General features: G+C 34.0%; 1 protein-coding gene across 1 annotated transcript in view; it reads right to left on the bottom strand.

Moving 5' to 3' along the window:
* The window catches only part of LOC126889477 (alpha-1,3-mannosyl-glycoprotein 4-beta-N-acetylglucosaminyltransferase B), a 359,292-nt gene that overhangs the window by 4,555 nt on the left and 331,621 nt on the right, over nt 1-23,116 (bottom strand). The window contains exon 11 of the mRNA XM_050657800.1: nt 6,145-6,260. Within this exon, the coding sequence (XP_050513757.1) occupies nt 6,145-6,260 (116 nt within the window). The remainder of the gene's footprint in view (nt 1-6,144; nt 6,261-23,116) is intronic.

The raw sequence follows: 23,116 nt of genomic DNA, 5'->3' as shown, positions 1-23,116 counted from the left end.
GTCCTATAACTTTTGTCCACGAGGATATAGGTATAGACATTGCTTTACAGAAAAAAACCTACATGTTTCTTCTTTAAAATATTGTTTAGTAAAGGTAATTAGGATTTACAGTTTTCGAAATATGATTTTTCAAAGTTCGCCACTCACAGCAATTTTGGCCAATTTTCTTTGTTATTTCGCAAATATTGTTCTGTAACTTTTTTCTACGTAACTTTAGGTATATGCAATAGTACACGTAATAGGAATAGAAATCAATTACCTTTAAAATGGTCTACTGTATAACGTTGTACGACTTTTTTTAAAGAGGTTATGGTTTTTTAAGGTTTCTATAATTTTAACGATTTTTTATAATATAATATAAAAATAAAACAATATTACTATATAATATATTATATATTTAATAGTATATTATATATTATATAATACCTAATATAAAAATAATATTATTTTTTACATTTATTACGATTATTTTTGAAATTTCTCATTATGTATAACTTTTTTTTCTTGTGCATGACTATACTATATATTGCTCAATAAAGAGGGCTTACTTTCTGTTCTTTAAAATGGTGTATCATCTATATTTAAATATGTAATGGAAACCGAGTGATTTTACAAAAATTATATAAACATTAGTCTTAAAAAACATCACTTTAGTTAAAATTATTTAAACGTTGACATTTAAAAAATTTTCAAAATCAAAGTCCATCTCTTCGTTAGCATTAGTTTCAATATCTTCCTCTGACACCTCAGTTATCTTAGAGTGCCCACAATTAGTACCCATGCACATGCACTCTTTGCAGAATATTGAACAACTAATTCCTATCTTCCTACAACCGCAGTTTTTTGTACATCCTTTGGTACATTTACATGCTATTTTTTTCAAGCAAAGCTTGTGGTGCAGGAGCTTTGACAGTAAATATTGGAATTAAACCATATTTTGAAGTTTGCCCGGCCGAGTCAAGTGGATCCAAAGTATTACCTATAAAAAATAAGATTCAATCGTAACACACAATCACATAAAAAAAATATAATAGGGAATTTAAAAAATAATCCTAAAATCAAAAATCGTTGCAAGTACTTATTACATTTTGAAAAAGCATATCTTATTCAAAAATTATCCTAGAATTTTTTATAATACACCATTTTAAAGTAAACAAAATAAGCTTTCTTTTTTATTATATAATATATACCTAAATGAAGAAAAAAAAAGTTATAAGGGAACACTTAAAAAATAATCGTGAAAAATATAAAAACTCGTTAAAAGTATAAAGTCTTGAAATAGATAACCTCTTTAAAAGAAGTCGTACAACATTATACAGTAGAACATTTTAAAGGTAATTAATTTCTATTCCTCTTACATGTACCATTGCATATGCCTAAGGTTACGTAGAAAAAAGTTACAGAACAATATTTGCGAAATAACAAGGAAAATTGCCCAAAATTGCTGTGAGTGGCGAACTTTGAAAAATCATATTTCGAAAACCTTAAATCCTAATGACCTCTACTAAACATCATTTTAAAGACAAAATATGTAAGTTTTTTTTCTGTGAAGCAATGTCTATACCTATATCCCCGTGGACAAAAGTTATGGGACAAAAACAAAATTTCTTTCTTTTGGGTTTCTTTGTGCTTTTTGTTTTGAATATATATTTGTAAAAAAAAGCATCTTTGACTTTAAAAATTAATATTTAGATAGCAAATTTAACCAGAAACAATTTTTATGTAGACGTGTTTGTACCAAAAGTGCATAGAACTCACCCTAATGTAACCTGTGCCCAGGGACTAATTCACCCATTTCTCAAAAACGCACCCCTTTAAATGGTAGCACTCCGCGGTTTTTCCATATATAGAGATTCATTGACCATATGAAATAATAAAACCCCGTTAACGTTGTAGTTCCTTTCTATAGTACCTACTTAATCAATAGCCTATTAGGCTTCATTTTAATTCGAATTTGGTTAGGTTCGAATACGTTTTGCTAAACGATTAAAGGCGTTTTTCAAGTTATTAAATGTTTTTTCTTTTAAAATGAACCACCAGCGTCAAGAACATCGAAATTTGTTAGGAAGTGACTCTATTAGAATCGTTCCTCTTCGCGAAAAAGGATACAGTCAAGTAACTCGCTGAACGTTTTAACGTCACTAAGTCAACCATTTCAAGCGTGTTACCTCGTTTTTCTGTTACTGGAAATAAGTGGAGAAGACCCGGTCAAGGCCGTAGAAGGGTTACAACTCCTAATCAAGACAGGTTTTTGACACTTCGTACCCTGAGACAAAGGTTTTTACCAGTACTTCTCATTGCATTTTGCTTGTAAACATGTTTGGAATAATAACCATTACTACTACTACTACTACTACTACTACCCCGTGGCGTTACAACCCATAGGTGCCCATACCGATGAGCAGGGGGACGTGCTCTCTGGCTTTTCGAGTGCTTTAAAATATACAAGGTGATTGATTAGTGTGAGGAAGCTCAGTAGATCTGTTATAGTAAAAATTACAAAAGTTATTGACAAAAATTGTAGGTAGCTTTAAACTCAACATTTTAAAATTAGTTACAATCTTACAGGGTGTTCCATAAGATGGTGGCAGACCAAACTTATGTTTTTTTAAACGGAACACCCGGTATTTTATTTTAAATTTGAAATCTGCTTCACTTACACATCACAACAATGTAAAGTTTTATTATGTTATTCGCTCCGAGCGTTAACAAAGTGTCAAAGCAAAATCGACCGACCTGCTCATGGTGGCGGTTTTTTGAAATTTTATAAGGACGCTTTGTGTATGTTTAAATGAGACATTTAAAAAAATGTTGTCACGCTAGTGATATTATGTATTAATATAAACAGCAAATAAAAACGCACTATAAATTCTTCACTTTCCAATATTGATTATCAGTTTGATTTTGTATGCATAACCTCACTATCGCAGTTTATGTCAATAAATATTTATTAACGAAAAAGAAAATATTTTGTTGCACTATAAATTACAGTGTAAATTAATAACTAATGAATTCTAACAATTGTATTCGGTTATTATCACTACAAAATAAAATATTCAAGTTTAACAAAATAATCCCATAAGACTCAATGTTAAAACGTCCTTACAAAATCTGACAGCGTATCACGTGACTGTACGTAGAGGGGAGACGCACGGAGCCAATACCGGGTATTTAAAAAGTTATAACCAATATTACCTGAAAATCGTATCAAGTTTAACTCCCTGTATAATTAAAAAGGAGTATAGGAACATTGATCTATTGCAACCATAGTTTTTTAATAATTGTTAAAAATTATAAAACATATTCGTTTTCATAATATTCGTTAAATCAAATACAGGGTAAGTCAAAATGCAAGTACATTATTTTCTTGGTAATTTTAAATAGAACACCCTGTATTTTATATCACTATCGAAAAGTACTAATATCGTACTTCAAATTTTATGAAGTACTCCCTATACCTAAAGCTATCAGTTTTCTAGATATTTTTATTTTTCTATCGAAGTAATAATTTGGTAGATATTCTAACGTTTACCAATAATTATTGTGAGTTGGCCATGATTGATTTGTCAGAAACTGACAGATTGACATTATTGTTTATTAATTCAGTAACGAAATAACGACACAGAAAAGAAAACTATTTATTTCAAATAAAATTTATAAAAAATAAGCGACGGAAAAAAAATAATAACAACACATAGAAAAATAAAAAACAACAGTAATTTTAACTTATCTTAATTAAGTAAGGTGTTCAAAATTACCTGCCAAAACATCTATGCATACTTGAAAGCGGTCATTGAAAGAGTTGCTTACATTACATTATTTGTAAAGAAATATTTTGAAATGCAATTCGGATTCTATTTTTCATATCATCCCTTGTTGTTGGAGGTATTTTATATGCTTCGTTCTTAACGTAACCCTAAAAAAATGAGTCCATTTTATTGAAATCTGGTGACCTTAGGGGCCATCTTACCGGTCAATCCCTTCCGATCCCTTAGTAGTGTAAGCAACACTTTCAATGACCGCTTTCAAGTATGCATAGATGTTTTGGGAGGTCATTTTGAACACCTTACTTAAGTAAGATAAGTTAAAATTACTGTTGTTTTTTATTTGTCTATGTGTTGTTATTTTTTTTTTAATTTTCCGTCGGTTATTTTTTATAAATTTTATTTGAAATAAATTGTTTTCTTTTCTGTGTCGTTTTTTCGTTACTGAATTAATAAACAATAATGTCAAACTGTCAGTTTCTGACAAATCAATCATGGCCAACTCACAATAATTATTGGTAAACGTTAAAATATCTACCAAATTAATACTTTGACAGAAAAATAAAAATATCTAGAAAACTGATAACTTTAGGTATAGGGAGTACTTCATAAAATTTGAAGTACGATATTAGTACTTTTCGATAGTGATATAAAATACAGGGTGTTCTATTTAAAATTACCAAGAAAATAATGTTCTTGCATTTTGACTTATCCTGTATTTGATTTAACGAATATTATGAAAGCGAATATGTTTTATAATTTTTAACAATTATTAAAAAACTATGGTTGCAATAGATCAATGTTCCTATACTCCTTTTTAATTATACAGGGAGTTAAACTTGATACGATTTTCAGGTAATATTGGTTATAACTTTTTAAATACCCGGTATAACATAATAAAACTTTACATTGTTGTAATGTGTAAGTGAAGCAGATTTCAAATTTAAAATAAAATAAAGGGTGTTCCATTAAAACAAAACATAAGTTTGGTCTGACACCATCTTATGGAACATCCTGTAAGATTGTAACTAATTTTAAAATGTGGAGCTTAAAGCTGCCTACAATTTTTGTCAATAACTTTTGTTTTGTAATTTTTACTATAACAGATCTACTGAGCTTCCTCACACTAATCAATCACCCTGTATATTGTCATCCAAAGTATACAAAATGTAGTAATGTGCAACATCTTCACGTCTGCCATTTTTATATGGGCGCCCATGTAACAACCCTTCGTGTGTTTAGCCGACTCGACAACATGCTTCCACTCTTATCTGTCTTGAGCAACCTCTATTAAATTCTCCATGACCATAGCTTTCAGGTCTCCTAAAGCGACCTGAAATCTATCTCGCCACCGGAGTCGAGGGAGTTCACGTGATCTTCTTGCAGTTGGGACTTCTTCTCATACCAGCTTTTCTGTTCTTTGGTTAGAATGTCTTCTGAGGTGTCCTGCCCATTGGAGTCTTCTGGACTGTATTTCTTTTATCAAAAATGAATAACCATTTTCAATTTCGTTGCAAAACGAAAATACAGCCGAACCATATTCCAGTCCAATCAGAGAGTGCACCAAGCACCCCTACCGGTTTCGAAACTTATTAGTCTCTCATCAGGAGGCACATATGCTGCTCTCCCCGATCCAACCAAAACAAGCCCCAGCGTGCAGTCCCGGATTGCAAGAACGAAATGGCATAGATGCCCTAGCGGCAACTGCTAGCAAAAAGACTAAGTTTCCACTCTAATGGCATATAAAACAACATAATGCTATTCTACATCCCACCAGAATGAAAACAATGGGAACCTTCTCTGGTTACACCTCCGAGGCTTCTACAATTTGCAAGCCATGCCAAGCCAAGCTTGCAAATTGTAGAAGCCTCGGAGGTGTAACCAGAGAAGGTTCCCATTGTTTTCATTCTGGTGGGATGTAGAATAGCATTATGTTGTTTTATATGCCGTTATAGTGGAAACTTAGTCTTATTTCTTTTATGTTGGCGTCTGGGTAAAGGCAAATCCTCCGTTGCCTGTTACCAAGTCCATGATGAGAAAGGAGGGGGGGGGTTATGCAAGGGATAACTATTGATTCTTGTAATAAATAGTTAAGAAAACAAGCACGTGCCTTGGATAAGGACGGATCTTTTAATATTGACGATTGGGAAAGAATATTGTTCACCGATGAACCAATGTACCGTCTTTTTTCTGATGATAGGCGGAACAAAGTGTACAGAAGGCCTGGGGAACTCTACGCACAGTGGTGTAGGTACTGTCACTGATTAATAACAATCTACATGGGTAGTTTTTAATCAATGGTAGGATTAATGGTGGAAGGTTAAGTTTAAAGAGATATTATTTTAATACTGTAAAATTTATTAAGGCGATAATACATTACCTCACTTAAAATAGCCCAGTTATCACTTTCGCTATGTACATTCAGTCTTAACGATGAAATTTTGCCAATGCTGTTATTTAGACTACCAGAAGCTATACCAGCACTATCAAATTTACCTAAAACATAATTTATGAAGTTATTATTTAAAACCACTACATAAATACTTATTGTAATAGACAGAGATTGTGTAAATCTTCGCTAAAAATCATCTACCAAAGCAATGACATCCCATTTCATGTTATTCCCTTATATTAAAGATACGCTACAGACACTGTTCTAAAAAACAAACAATAATATGTAATTAAAATGAAATACAGAAAAAATTCCTCCGATTAAAAAAAAATGGTTGTTTTTAAAATAACAAAATGTCTGGCTTATTGGCTCGGCCAAGGCCATCAAATTAAAGAAAAATGTAATTAAAATCTAATTTCTTTCTCGTATACTTACAGTAGGAAAAATGAAAGAATACCCATGAACGAATATATAAAACACGCTGTATTTTCCTGTCACCGTGTCACACAAAAAATTGGCCTGCTCAATTACATATAATAATTATTGTTACATGTACTTGCACTGGACAATTTTCTTTGTGATGCGATGACAGGAAAATACAGCGCGTTTTATAATGTTCGTTCATGGGTATTCTTTCATTTTTCCGACTGTATATGATCTGATAACTAACCTCCTTTGAAAAAAAATCATGTTTTGTCTGAAAATTCTTTAATTTTATTCGATAGTCTCCTAGTCTCCTTTTATCTCCATACAACGGTTCCTTTTCCCAAACTTTTTTATGCAGTGCGAATCATACTCCGCAAAATAGCTATTTGTTTCTTCAATTATTGTTCGTTATAGTTGGATTTTTTTTTATTTACGAGCCATCTTTTCAGATTTGGGATCATCTAATAACACTGGTAAACACATGGTTTGTCCCATGTATCAATTCCACCAATTCTTATGTATTTTGATGGGTAGAATTCAAATTTGTAATCAAAAATATTCCATCACGCAAGGTTTTCTTGGAAAATACCCATTTGTCTTTATGATTTTCATGTCTTTTTTGAAATTTGATTATATTAGAAATAAACCCCTTCCCAAAAATTTAATTTAAACATTTAATGTTATGGTTTGAGAGTGAGTGGGTGGGGGGTGGTTGGGAGTAATTTCCTGTCTAGGTTGTGTTGAAGGTCACAGACATGTCGCGACATGATTGCACTTGTTGACTTATGCAGCTGTCGAGCTCAGTCTGCCGCTCAGTACTGTTTGGTCCCTTGAACAGTGAATTCTATTTGTGTGACAATGCTTTCACGTTGTGTAGTGTGCATTTTCAGTTCAGCATGCCTCGCAAATGTTTAAACCATCCGGACACGTTTTGTTATGTATGTGGTGAGTTGACTTTCAAATCACAAAGAAGGAATCTTACTCCTTTAATGAAAAAGTGCTATGAACTTTATTTTGGCTGTAAAGTGGGTGATCAGGACAAAAACTGGGCCCCACACATATGCTGTGTAACATGCGGTAGACTACTAACTGGCTGGGCCAATGCTTCTCGTCACATGCCGTTTGCAGTTCCAATGGTCTGGCGGGAGCCAACGGATCACACTTCCGACTGTTACTTTTGTTTGACAAAGACAGCAGGGATTACAAGTAAGTCAAAACATACTTTAAAATATCCGAACTTGCCCTCGGCGATCCGACCTGTACCGCATAGTGAAGAACTTCCCATACCACCTCCTCCAACGTCCATAGAAATTGATGAAGCTACAATTCCTGAACCAGATGAAGAAGAAAATGATGATTTACAAGATCCTAGTTTTGATGAATCCACTGAGCCTCATTTATTAACTCAAGGAGACCTTAATGATTTGGTTCGTGATTTGAATCTCTCAAAAAACCAATCAGAACTGTTGGGGTCACGCCTTAAGGGTTGGAACTTACTTGGCAAAGGCACTAAAGTATGTTATTTCAGAAATAGGCAACAAGATTTTGAGGGGTTTTTCTCCCAAGAAGGAGATTTAGTATTCTGTTATGATATTTCAGCAGTGATGAACACCTTAGGGCATGAGTATAAACCCGAAGAGTGGCGTTTATTTATAGACCCATCCAAAGTTAGCCTCAAGGCTGTTTTATTGCATAATGGAAACGCATTTCCTTCTGTTCCTTTGGCTTATGCGGCAAAAATGAAAGAAACATATGAAAATATGAGACTGATTCTTGAAAAAATTCAATATGACCAATGCAGATGGAACTTATGCGGAGATCTCAAAGTCATTGCTATGTTACTTGGCTTACAAGCTGGGTATACAAAGTTTTGTTGCTTTCTTTGTGAATGGGACAGCCGAGATCGCATCAGTCATTACAAGAAAAAATCATGGCCGAAGCGGAAGTCCCTCGAGCCTGGTAAGAAAAATGTTGCAAACTTACCCTTGGTTGATCCTAAGAAAGTTTACCTGCCACCACTTCATATCAAGTTAGGCTTGATGAAAAACTTTGTCAAAGCTATGGACATCAACGGACAAGGTTTTTTATACTTGAAAGAAAAGTTTCCTAGACTAAGTGAAGCTAAAATCAAAGAGGGCATCTTCGTAGGTCCACAAATAAGAGATCTGATTAAGGACAACAATTTCGAATGTAAACTCAATGACTTGGAGAAAAGAGCATGGACCTGTTTCAAAAATGTTGTTAAAAATTTCTTGGGAAACTACAAAGCTGACAACTACAAGGATTATGTCAACAGTCTACTGAAAGCCTACTGTGATTTGGGATGCAACATGTCTCTTAAAATACATTTCCTTGATTCCCACTTGGACTTTTTTCCACAAAATCTTGGTGATGTTAGTGATGAACATGGAGAACGCTTCCATCAAGATATTTCGAGTATGAAAAACCGATATCAAGGAAAATGGAGTCCAAGAATGCTGGCTGACTACTGTTGGACACTGAAAAGAGATGTACCAGAAGCGAAATACTCAAGAAAATCGCTTACAACCACATTTTAACGTAAGTACACCCATATCCTTATAGCTAAGAATAGGTGAATAACGTATTATATGTATTTGCGTTTCACAAGAAAACCTTACGTGATAGAAAAAACGGGTTTCATTTTTGAATTCAGGATAAAAAGTACTATAAGAATCAGGCAACAGAACTCTTGGGACAAAAACTTTTTATTTTTTTGTTGTCCAGTGTAATTGGAGGGCGCTCAATCAGGAGAATAAGTCGCATGAGAAAGCAATTCAAACCTTAAATCATGAATTTTTTATATTGTCATAACACTCTTGTGAGTCGGTGCAGTGTCTTGGAGGAACAACACTTTTTTCTTCTGCACACGAGGCTGTTTCTCACTGATCCTGCTTCTTCTTCTGTAAGTGCCGTCTTCCAATCGGAGGTTGGATATCATCATCACTATCTTTATTCTTTCTACCGCTGCTCTGAAGAGTTCTATAGAACTGCATTTAAACCAGTCCCTAAAATTCTTTAACCCGACACTCTCCTTCTCTCTATAGCTACTCATTCTGCCTCTTATCCTTCCCTCTATTATCAATCTTTTCATATCGCTGCCCTCTCATTACGTGTCCCAGATATTGTAACTTTCTTATTTTTATTTTAACTACAGTGGAACCCCGATAAGTCGGCCCCAGATAACCCGGAAGTCCGGCTAACCCGGACCGATTTTCATCAGATAAACATTTTGATTTTCAATATTTTGTATTTTTCAATTTAATTGTGGCTTATTTCCAATCAAAATAGTTAATTATCAGACAATCCTTTCAACAATAAAAGTGTATGTAATATAATATTTAAGAGATAATGTGTCTAGACTCTCTGTGTCGTGTACTTATGTGTGTAATTTGAACACGAGATTAAAAATTACTCATAGTACACGCCGCAGAAACAACAGCCAGCTGTCTGTAGTATCTATTCCTTTTTATTTCAAACTGTCAGCATTGTTTAGGAAAGACTACTTAAAAAATTCTTTTATAAACAATGGTCTTTAGTATTGTGTGTCTTGTATTGTTTGGGTTTGGTGTTTTTTTTAGAATTGTAATGAGTAGGTAATATGTACTGTGCATATTTATAAAAATATTTCATGTTATTTCAATTCTAACGGAGTTTATCTGTAAGTATACCGTATTTTATTAATTTTTACCATATTCTCCGGCTATCTCGGATTTTCGATAACCCGGATCGGTCGTGGTCCCGATTAATCCGAGTTATCGAGGTTCCACTGTATTTATAATGAGAAATAAGCCACAATATTATCAAAAAATGATTTTATAGACCAGTAAGGATTTGTTTTTAGGTGGATGTGAGAGGTGGCATTCAGATTTTTGCTGATAAAGTTAGGTGATAACTTCGTTAATAATAATTGAATTATGCTCCTTCTCAAATATGCCCGGAACATTAATAAAAAAAATAAAATATTTAAAAATTTCAAAAAATTTCGTTTTTTTCTACTTTTTTTGCTTATAACTTAAAAACTATTCATTTTAGAACAAAGTCGTATGGGAATAAAACAAAGATAATTAAATTTTCTATCAGATGCGATTGGTTAAAAATGTCTTAATTTATCACCCTTGCTTCAAAATAGCAATAAATATAAAATAAGGGGGCAAAACAAGCCTGTCCTTATTCAATGATTTTCCATCACTTGGGTTACACTTGGAACCTTCCTAATTCGCTTAGAAAATTTTTGTAATGTGCTAAAACCGTACACCAAATTTCATTAAAATTGACTTACTAGATTTTGCATAATAATTTGGCATTCTAAACTTTTTTTAAAAAATTAAAATTTTTTAAAATCTTGCACAACAAAAACTAGAACATACAAAGATTTGTCAATTTTTTTACATATAAATAAGTACTCCACCTATCTAACGCACTTTACAGAATTGAAATCGGATTATTTAAGCAGCCTCAGCAAAGTTTTAAAGTTATAAACAATTTTTTGGCTTATAAACAAATTAGTGCTGTGGCCAGGAGGGGGTGCTACGGGCTTTTTTATTTAGATGGACTTACCCAAGTTTTTTCATGTATTTTGACCCGTATAACACGAATTTTTTGGGTAACAGTTGATCCGGATGTCGATAAGATTTTTATAAACAAAGAACTTGAGGAATTACATAACATCGATTTTTCGCAAAATAAAACATTGTTTTTGTATTTCTTGGATAATTTTAAGCAAAAAATGTTCTTACAAATTTTTTCGTAGGATGCATAGTTTTCGAGATAAACGCGGTGGAACTTTCAAAAAATCGAGACATTGCAATTTTTGAACGCGAATAACGTTTGATTAAAAAATAAAATAGCAATTCTGCTGACAGCATTTGAAAGTTTAAGTCAAATTATACCAGTTTTAATTATTTGCATTGCTAAAAATTAATTTTTTTATTATTAAACAAAGCTATTTGTTTATAAGCCAAAAAATTGTTTATAAATTTAAAACATTGCTGAGGCCCCTTAAATAATCCGATTTTAATTCTGTAAAGTGTATTAGATAGGTAGAGCACCTCTTTATATGTAAAAAAATTAGCCAACTTCTAAATGGTCTACTTTTTGTTCAGAAAGATTTTAAAAAATTTGAACTTTTTTTTTTTTTTTTTTTTTTTTTTATTTACATAAAGTACCTCGACAACTATGGCCATTGGTACAAGAACACTAACATTAAATACATAATTAAATAACGAAAACATATAACAATTATATAACTTTAACTAATGACTATGGTATTATTGTATAGCTGAGTAGTTTTTAAAAACGATATAGTTTTCATGATCTCTGTAGGGCTGTTGAGCGTTTCTTTAACAGTAGGTTTCATATCAAGTGATGTATACAGGTTGGTGAAAGAGTTACATTCGGTGAGGACGTGTTTCACAGTCAGGAAAACATTGCAATGGAGGCAAGTTGGACGAGTTTCTGAGGACATCAAGAAACCATGGGTAAGTTTGGTGTGGTTAATTCGGAGTCTTCTAATAATCGATGCTTCTCTTCTAGTTAGAAAGTCCAAGGAGAAATGACCAATATATGGTTGGAGTTCGTGTAGAGTTGTTTTACTCTGTTGCCATAAGTTTTGCCAGGCATCATTTACTGACTTTTTGAAAACGAGTTTGAGATCGCTAGCTAGTTGAATTGTAGTGATTCCGGTATTGAGGTTGGTAGCTTCTTTGGCAAAATGATCTGCTGTTTCATTACCAGTAATTCCAGTATGAGAAGGTAGCCATATGAGAGAGACTGTTACATCTTGAGCAGAGAGATTTTGGAAGATGTCATGAATGTTTTGAACAAATGGATGGTCAGTAAAAATTGTATTGATTGAATGGATAGATGAACGGGAATCCGTACAAATGGCAACATGTCTTTTTTGATGGGAGATGCATTGAAATGCCAACAGAATACTATATAGTTCACCTGTGTAAACGCTACATGTTGAAGGTAGCCGAGAAGATCTTACAAGTTCATGTTTAGTGGTGACAGCACAGCCAACACCAGTGGTAGTTTTAGAAGAATCGGTAAACAGAATTAAATCATATGATTTTTTTTGTATGATTTCTAAAAATGCTTTCCTTACAAGACTGTTGGGTGATTCATGTTTGTTAAAGATGGTGAGGGAGATGTCTATTGAAGGAAGATTTTTAGTCCAGGGGGGAAGAGAAGGAATAGGAAATGAACTAGTCAACCGGAGGTCAATATTTTTAAGTAGTGGAGTAATTAATTGAGGTATAGGTTTTATGGTAACATGTTGAACATTGTTAGTAGAAGAAGAGGTATTGGATGTGGTAATTAGAGAATGGACGGGATTAAAGGGATTTGCGGATGTTGATGCAGTATATGAAAGAAGAAGAAATTGCCGTCTTAGGGTGAAAGGAGGTTCATTGGATTCACGGTATATACTGTCGATAGGACTGGAGCGAAAGGCACCAAGGCATAGACGAAGTGCGCTATTATGAACAGAGTTTAATAAATCTATGTCAGATTTAGAGGCTGAGCAGTAGATAAAGCTTCCGTAGTCGAGCTTAGATCGGATGAGAGCTTTATAGACTCTTAATAAAGTAGTTTCATCGGCACCCCAATGAAGATGACTAAGGGTTTTTAGAACGTTCAATCTTTTAAAACAATTAGTTTTAAGTTCATGGATGTGATTTTTCCAATTTAACCTGGAGTCAAATATCATACCTAGAATTTTACACTCATTAACAACAGACAGAGGGGAATCGTTGAATAAAATTTGGGGCACGGAAGTGGAGGTCCTTCTGGAAAATTTTATTAATTTGGATTTACTTTGAGAGAGTGATAATCCTAGTTTATTAGATCTATCTTGAAGAAGATTTACAGCACCTTGTAAAAGTTTACATGTGATGGGAACAGATTTACCATGACAGTAAATGATTAGGTCATCAGCGTATTGAACATATTTTATGGGAGCAGGAAATGACTTGCATAACTCGTTGACTGCAAGAATGAATAGAGTTGAACTTAATACAGATCCTTGAGGGACACCTTGATTCTGAGGAAGAGATTGAGAAAGCTTACCGTTGACAAGGACTTTAAAGATTCTTCCAGTTAGAAAGTTTTTTATAAATGAGAGAATGTTACCATCCAAATTATAGTAGGATAATTTGTCAATTATTGCATTTCTAGAGATTGAATCAAAAGCTCCTTCAATGTCAAATATAGTTGCTACGACATCTTGATGATTATTGATTGCTTGAGATATGTGTGTTTGAAGAAGAACAAGGTTATCAAGAGTAGATCGGTGACGGCGGAAACCGGATTGAGCTTCAGGAAGAATATTATGTTTTTCAAGGAACCAAGTGAGTCTTTTATTTATCATTTTTTCAAGAAGTTTGCAAGTGGTACAAGTGAGAGATATTGGACGAAATGATTTAGGAGTTACGGAGGATTGATCAGGCTTTTTAATTGGAATAATTATAGAACTGCGCCAAATATCTGGGAATTTATGTGTGTTCCAGATAAGATTATAAATTTCGAGGAGTTTGGAGAGAGATGTATTGGAGAGATTTTTTAAAAAGATATAAGGGATGTCATCGGGTCCAGCAGCAGATTTTCTACATGTAGATAAAGCAAATTTTAGTTCATGAAGGGTAAAGGGGGCGTTGATAAACATAACATCATTTGTAGTTGATAAGGATGTGGAGGGAAATTTAGAGTGCAAATAACTGGGAGCGGAAACCGTATTACTTTTATTGAATTTATCTTCGAAATAATTTGCGAGTGTGTCGGAAATTACTTGGCTATCATAGATAACTGAATTGTTGACAGTTAGGTGAGGAATCTTAAAGTTACTTAGTTTTATTGCCTTGGATTTGTGAAATTTTCTTTCATATTTGAGTGGGGTTTGTATCGTGTCTTAGAGAGGAAGTGTAATTTTGCCATGAAGATCGTTTGCTTTGTTTGATAATGAATTTGGCTTTGGCTTTAAGTTGTTTGTGTAAAAGAAGATTTTGAGGGGTTTTATTTCGTCGATATCTATTTAAAGCATTTTTGGATAAACGAATGGCATTACTACAATCTGCGTTCCACCAGGGAACCATTTTGTGCGTAGACGAGATGGTTTTTTTACCGATATGAGATTCGGCAGCAGTGAGTAAGCATTCGTTAAAAATATTTAGAGTTATGTTAATATCCTCAGAAATAGTTAAGGAAGATAATACTATATCGGTTGTTGAAGTAAATTCTGACCAATTAGCGTTTTTAATGTTCCAGAAATTTCTAGTAGTGATTTCCTTATAGGAGGAGCTAGATATAATGATGGGAAAGTGGTTGCTATCATGAAGATCATCAAAAACTTCCCAGGAGAGAGAAGGTGCAATTTTGGGATCACAAATACTAAGATCAATGGCTGAGAATGAACCTGATGAAATATTAAAGTGGGTTTTGGATCCAGTATTTAACAGAAAGGTATCTGAACAATTTAGAACGTTTTCTATAACTTTGCCTTTACCAAAAGTATGGGGTGAGCCCCAAATTCTGTTATGGGCATTAAAGTCACCAACAAGAAGGTACGGATGGGGAAGTTGAAATATTAAGTCGACTAACTCTTCTTCGTTGAGGGGATGGTCAGGAGGAATGTAAATGCTGCAAATAGTAATTTTGTTTGGACACCAAGCAGTAACCGCCACTGCTTCTAAATTTGTAGTTAAAGGCAGGAGGGAGGACTTTAAATCATTAGATACAAATATTGAGGTACCACCGCTAGCTCTTTTACAGTTTGTGCGAATATGATGATATCCTTCAAAGTTTTTAAGTTTGCCTTGATGGTCGGTTTTAAAATTTGTTTCCTGGAGACAAAATATGTCGGGGTTATGAGAGGAAATAATCTTTTGAATTCTTTCTAGGCGAGGATAAAATCCATCGCAATTCCATTGTATCACACTGAATGTAACTAATTTTGAGAAGGAATGGAGGAGTCAGTTGTGTTACCATCGTCATTGAGCAGTTCAGTGAAATCAAGTTGATCGGAATAGAGTTGTTGCTTTTTTTTCTTCACAAGGCGAGTTATACGATTTTTTAAAGATCTTTCTTTGACATTGTTATGGATTAGGACGAGGTCTTTCATTAAGGACGGTACATCAGTGGTAAATTTAATGGCTTCAGAAAGAGGGTCGTTGGTGCCAAAGGAGTTTTCAAGAAATGCACTAAGTTGGGTTACATTAAGTGAAAAGGATTCTGGGTTATCTTCATATAGTTTAATAATAATAGAGAGAGATTCTTGGTTAATTTTGTAAGAGTCATGATCAGTTGATTTGGATTTTTTTGCTTTCTTTTTGGCAGGTTTTTGTATAGAAGTTGATGAGGTCTCAGGTGGAAGTATTGAGTTAGGAATTGGAGGTGAAGTAGAAGTGGGTGATAGGAGTTGAGGTGAAACAAAGTTACTGTCAGTAGAACGTGGTCTTTTTTCGCCAATTTTTTGATTACTTAGCTCAAGATAGGAGGAAGGTGAAGGTATTTGTTCGGAAGATAAGTTAGAAACATTCGGAAGGGTGTTACAAGTAGTTAAAATGGCATGTGATGGTTGTTCAATATCTGATGAGTTAATTGGTATCGGAGGGGGCTCAAGGGAAGCAGAACTGTCTTGAATATTGGGACATGACTCTGCATTGTGTCCAACTTGTTTGCAAAGAAAGCATTCTAGTTTATCGGTTGATATAAATATTCTGTGAATTAAGTTATCAAAAATAACGGTAGTCGATGTTTGCAGAGAAAAATCATCACTGCTAGGTAAGATATAAGTTATGCGTCGGAAACTTAAAACATGGGCGTATTCATCATCAGGTGATCCACATTTAACGTAAGAAATAGGAGAGGTAAGTGTTAACCCTAGATCCTGAAGCGCTTTTTCAATTAAGGCGTGAGGAATGGACGGACATACATTAGAAATTAATAACCTTTTGGTAGGTGAAACCAGTCTGCGTATTGGAATAACTGTTGAATTAACTGAAATATTTTGATGAGTACTAAGAAGACTATCAACTTGCAATGAAGAAGACAGGTAAATACATATACGACCATGGGAGATTCTAGATGCGAAGTGTACGTTTTTGGGTTTAACAATTGTACCGACAGCTTTAATATAATCAAATAGTACAGTATTGGGCAGAGAAGGCATGAGGATCGCTTGGTCTCGAGAAGGCACAGACAATGGAGGCAAGGGAAGCGGTTTTGTAGAGGTAGCAGCTGCATAAGATTTGGGAACAGAAGTATTATTTGAATTATCGATATTGGATTGTATAATAGAAGTTGATGGGTCGGAAATTTGTGTGTGAGGTGAGTTTGAAGTTGGGTTTGACATGTTGCTGTGATCCTGGTTACCAAAACCACAAACAACTAGTTATATTAAAAAAAAAAAGGTAAATTTAAGCTCAGTCTGTAACTGGTAAATTTAAGCTGATTACAGTCTGTAACTCAGTGATAGCGAGTAGACAAATACCTTGTTATTTTTCGGCTGCAATTAACCCGATTTATCGGGAATTTCAACGAGAAACAAATAACCAAAGTATAAGGAGTGCAAAACCAAGTCAAAAACTAATCAGTAGTGCAAAAAATTGGGATTCTAAAAGGTGAGTCGGCTAAAAAACTATACAAAATTAACCAAAACAAATCCATAAGGTTAACAGATAAGAGCGATAACAGACAAACGAGAGAGCGAAGTCTCGGCCGATTTATTTGCGACGTTGCCACTGTGAGCAAAATATCCCAGGTGACAATATTTTAATTTTTAATTCAATTTTAATTTAATTGTAACAAAGTAAATAAACGGTAGGCACTGCTTCCTCCGCACTTTTGAGGTGGAAAGCAGTGCTTGGCGCCGAATAATAATAATGAAAAAGTTTTTGGAGAAAGGAAAAGGTTATGAGAGTGATAGCTCGACAACGGACGAAGGTACAAAAAGAAAAATGAGAGAGGGGGACAACGAAAATGAGGAAAGAGAAGAGCACGCGAAGAGCAGAAAGCTTTCAACGAATTCACCACAAAAAAAGTACGAATCAAAACTAGATACCATAATCGAAATGATGAGTAAATTGTCAAACGATGTTACAGAGATAAAGAAAGACCAAAAGAGCAGTAAAGAAGCAATAGAACAGCTCATTGAAGATAACCGAAAGTTGAAGAACGAGAACAAACACCTTAAACAAGAAAACAAGGAAATCAAAGAGGAATTGAAAGAAATAAAGGAAAATATGGAATTTATGGAAAAACAACGGAGGAAGAACAACGTAGTAATGAATGGATTAACAATAGACACCTATGAACAAGGAGCAATAAAAGAGGCGATGCTGAATTTGTTCAAAGGACATATGGAAATTGAGGTCAAAATAAAAAATGCATACAAGTTGGGAACAAAAACCTGTCTGATTGAACTAGAAGACCAGGAAGACAAAATCAAAGTCATGAAGAATAAGTACAAGCTAAAAAATTACAAGGAAGAAAAAATATATATCAACAATGACACCACAATGAGAGAAAGAGAAATACAAAAAACTGTCCGGATGATCGCACGAGAAGAGAGAGATAAAGGTAATGAGGTAAAAATTGGTACAAATAAACTCTGGGTAAATAATGAAGAATGGAAATGGAATAATAAAGAAGATAAGATAGAAAAATCAAAAAACTAATAAAAAGCGCCAATGGACAAACGATAATAGAACAGGCAATGAACAAGGACACGAGTAGAAATAAAGCAATATGCAACGATCAGGATAGAAACTTAAACTGTAAGAATGATGAGAAATGCTTACAAATACACAGAACAGCTGCAAACAACAAGATCAAAAGTATAGAAACAACTGCAACTGAAAAGACCAAATTACCCGAAGGATGGACAATAGGAACTTGGAACGTAAGAGGTCTCAACGGTAAGGAGACAGAACTTGCAGAAGAATTTGATAAGGCTCGAATAGACATACTAGGTATAGCAGAGACAAAAATAAAGGGCAAGAGCACACAGTTTCTGGAAAATGGCCATTTTTTAATCCTCAGCGGAGTATCGCAATTAGAAAGAGCAAGTGAAGGGGTTGGTTGTTTAATTAATAAAAACTTGACTAGCAGCATTAAGGATTGGGAATGTATCACCGAAAGGATCCTGAAAATAAGGATGACAACCGATGAGAAGAAGCTACTTAACATATTTGTCATATACGGACCAAATGATACCGAAAGAGCGAAGACCAAGGACATTTTTTGGGAAAAGGCGACAGAGATTATAGACAGCGCAGAAGGGAACACAATAGTAATGGGAGATCTTAATGGTAGAGTAGGCATAAAAGACAACGACTCCTCGGATGTACTAGGGCAATATGGAGAACTAACAAGAAATAATAATGGAGAACGTATTATAGACTTTTGCAGAGAGAATGATCTTTTAATAATGAATTCGTTTTTTCAGCATAAAGATGTGCATAAATTCACCAGAGAAGTTAAAAGCAGAGGAGAAAGATCTATTATTGATTATGTATTGGTGAACAGATCTCTAAGACAATATATTAAAGATGTCAGAGTGCGAAGGGGAGCAGAAATATATAGCGACCATTACTTGGTAGTGTCCCGAACAAGTATAGGAAACGAACAAAAACTAACTCAAAGGAAACTGAAAAAAAGAGACAAAACCCCAAAAAATCTCACAAACGCAGCTATTAAGTCATATAAGCTAACAGATAAGAAAATAGCACAGAAATACAAAAACTATGTAAACAATAGTCTTCAAAAGCATTTAAACCAGAACTATGACTTAGAAGAAACTTGGCAAAAACTTAAAGAAGCACTCCTAGATGGAGGCAAGCAAGTCTGCGGAATGACTATAATTAATAAAAACAAGAAGTGCACAAATTGGTGGAGTAATGAAATAAAAGAAGAGGTCAAATTAAAAAAGTTAGCGTGGAAGAAATACCTAGGGAAGCAGAGCCCAGAAAGCTATCAAAAATATAAACAGCAGAGGGCAAAAGTAAAAGACATGGTTATGGAAGCGAAAAAGAAGAGCTGGGAGGACTTTGGCAATAAAATGGAGAAAGACTACCACACTAATCAAAAATTATTTTACAAAACCCTGAGAAGTCTAAGAGCAGAGAAGGTACAACAAACACCAAAACAAATTAAAAATGAAAATGGCCACATTCTCTGCGAGAACGAAAGAATCATAAACAGATGGAGAGAATATTTTGAAAACCTCTTGACCCAAGAAGACTCCAATAATAAATCAGATAACACCGAAGAAAATGCACTTGAAAACCAAAATCAAACCGAAATAACAACAGATGAAATAAAAGAAATAATATGTAAGCTTAAAAGAGGAAAGGCAGCTGGCTATGATAAGATATCCGCGGAAATGCTAAAAAATATGGGAGAAAATGGAAATGAAATGCTCAGAAAAGTTTGCAATAAAGCATGGAATGAGAGTAAGGTCCCAAAAGACTGGGAAGTGGGGATTATTTTACCCATTTTCAAAAAAGGAGACAGACGAGACTGCAGTAATTATAGAGGTATAACCCTCCTGAGTATTCCTTCCAAAGTCTACGAACGAGTACTAGAGAAAAAATTATTACAAGAAGTGGACCACAAACTGGAACAGTCACAAAGCGGATTCAGGAAGGGAAGAAGCATTCATGACCATATTTTCACACTCAAGCAGCTAATACAAAATACGCGAAATACAAGCACAGAACTACACCAAGCTTTTATAGATCTAGAAAAAGCATTTGACAGAACACCAAGGATAGAAATCGACAAAAGCCTAATGAACAGGGAAGTAGACACTAAACTCAGAAAAGCTATTATGAGCCTATACAAAAACACAAGAAATAGAGTAAGAACAGATAATATGGAATCGGACGAGTTTATAGTTAATGATGGATTAAGACAAGGAGGTGTACTAGGCCCCATCTTGTTCAATATTGTTCTAGATGATGTAATGAAGGAAACCAGAGAAGAAACATCGAAAATATATGTTGGACATAGAAATCTCGAAATGATACAGATAGCAGAATGTGCATTTGCAGATGATCTCGTTGTGTTTGGAAGAGATGAGGCCGCACTACAGAGAAACCTCCAAATATGGAGGGATAAACTTGAAAAACGTAATCTGAGGATTAACGAAAGTAAAACTAAGGTCATGATATGTGGGAAAACAGATAAACGTACAAAAATTAAAATCAATAACGACACCCTAGAACAAGTTGAAACTTTCAAATACCTGGGAGTTCAAATAGAGAGTAGGGGTGCACACGATACTGAGATAAACAACAGAATAGCAAGCGCATATACCATGCAATTAAGAGCACATTTCTATCGAAAAAAGAAGTATCCCAAAAAGCCAAGATAACAATCTACAACACAGTTTTCGTACCTATCCTAACATTTGGATGTGAAAGCTGGACGCTCACCACCAGACTAAAGAAGAAACTGCAAAGCATGGAAATGAAGTATTTAAGAAGAGTACTAGGTGTGACCAGGATGGACAGGATACGGAATGAGGAAATAAGAGAACGCCTTAAAGTCCAACCAATAGAGAAGAAAATCGAAGCAGTCCAGTTAAGATGGTACGGCCACATGGTTAGGATGGATAAAGGAAGGCCAGTAAAACAAGTTTGGGAAGCGAGAAGAAACCTGAAAAGACCGAGGGACAGGCCCATGAAGACCTGGGACGATGAAATCGCTGCCATCCTAGACAAAAGAGGAGTCACTAAAGAACAAGCGAAGAAAATGGCAAGAAATAAGAAGGATTGGAGGAAGTTTGTGTACGAAGCATAAAAACAGACTTTATTTTAGACTTTATGCCCAACACCTTAGGGTAGAAGGGTTATCGATTATATATATATATATATATATATATATATATATATATATATATATATATAACTCAGTGATAGGCTTAATAATTTCTCAAATAATTGGTAAATCAAATAATATTCACCTAACTTCCAGTCAGCAGTCAAATCATGGTACTTTCCACTATAACATTTCAAATATGTTAAAAACTCGTGTTAATCCGCTATTATCTAACGATCTGCACTCTGTGAATACCAAAACGTTAATGGAAATACTTTATTTCCTATCGAAAATCGATAAAAAATAATAATTTTTCGGAGCAACTCTTAAAACTTGACTAGTAAGTTTGACGTTTATTTGACGTATGAACTTTTTAAAAAACATTTAGATTGCAAATTTATTATGCAAAATTTATTAGGCCGATTTTAATGAAATTTGGTACACAATTTAAGTATGTTACAAAGAATTTCCTAAGCGAATCACTAAGGTTCTAAGTGCCACCAAAGTGGTTAAAAAATACTGAATAATAACAGACTTATTTTGCCCCCTTATTTTGTATTTATTGCTATATTGCAGAAAAGGTAATACCTTAAGACATTTTTTACCAGTCGTATATCATACAAAATTCAATTATCTTTATTTTATTTCTCTACGACTTTGTTCCAAAACGAATCATTTTAAAGTTATAAGCAAAGAAAGCAGAAAAAATCGATGTTTTTCGAAATTTTTAAATATTTTAATTTTTTTATTAATGTTACGGGCATATTTGAGAAGGAGCATAAGTCAATTATTATTACTGAATTTGCCACCTAACTTTATCTGCAAAAACCCGAATGCCACCTCTCACATCCAAAAATAGATGTTTTTTCGCAGATCCTTACTGGTCTAAATGTTTTGACGCCCAAATCGGGTGCCGTTGTCAAAATACAAAATACTACTAATATAAACAAAAATGTTGTTGCTTAGTAAAACAATTCTTCAAATAATTCATTTAATCTGACTCATCTATATCGGCAATTCAGACACATATGATACATTTTAAAGTAGAAGACTTTAAAATGATATTGCTAATATTTATGAGTTGCGTTCCTGGGACGACTTTACTGGAAGATAGTTCATTCGATTACATGAAATCAACCCTAACTCAAGAATATCCGTCACAAAAAATCATAGCATGCGATCTGTCTTTAAAAAGACAACTACATGCCACGGTGACATTAAAATTCTCGCGTTAGAGATCTCATAGTAAATCACGAGGGAAAACCAGGAAAAACCTCGTGATACTATCCCGACATCGTAAGTATTTGGTCTTACATTTAATTTACTCTCAAAATTAATACCAAATTCTGACTTTACTATAATTTTGTTTAAATTATAAATAATATTAATAATCCATGGATATAATAATATAAGTAATACTAAAATATAAAATATGTACTAGCTTGACTATTGACTTACTAATTGTGGTATTTTCTTTCTATTGACTTCCTCTTTCAGTATGGGTATCCACATCCTACTGCATTCCACCGAGGAATTTGCGACACAATTGGTTTCGTTTAGCATAATTAGAGCCGCTTCTTTGATTTTTCTCTTTTTACTATCTGTTTCTTTCAGGACTATACTTGAATATCTCCATTGAACTCTATGTTCATTATCCCATGCGTATTGACATATTTGAGATCTATCAAATTCTCTA

This window comes from Diabrotica virgifera, chromosome 8 (genome assembly GCF_917563875.1).
Source record: "Diabrotica virgifera virgifera chromosome 8, PGI_DIABVI_V3a".
Classification (NCBI taxonomy): Eukaryota; Metazoa; Arthropoda; class Insecta; order Coleoptera; family Chrysomelidae; genus Diabrotica; species Diabrotica virgifera.
This window is presented reverse-complemented; position numbering and strand designations above follow the sequence as displayed.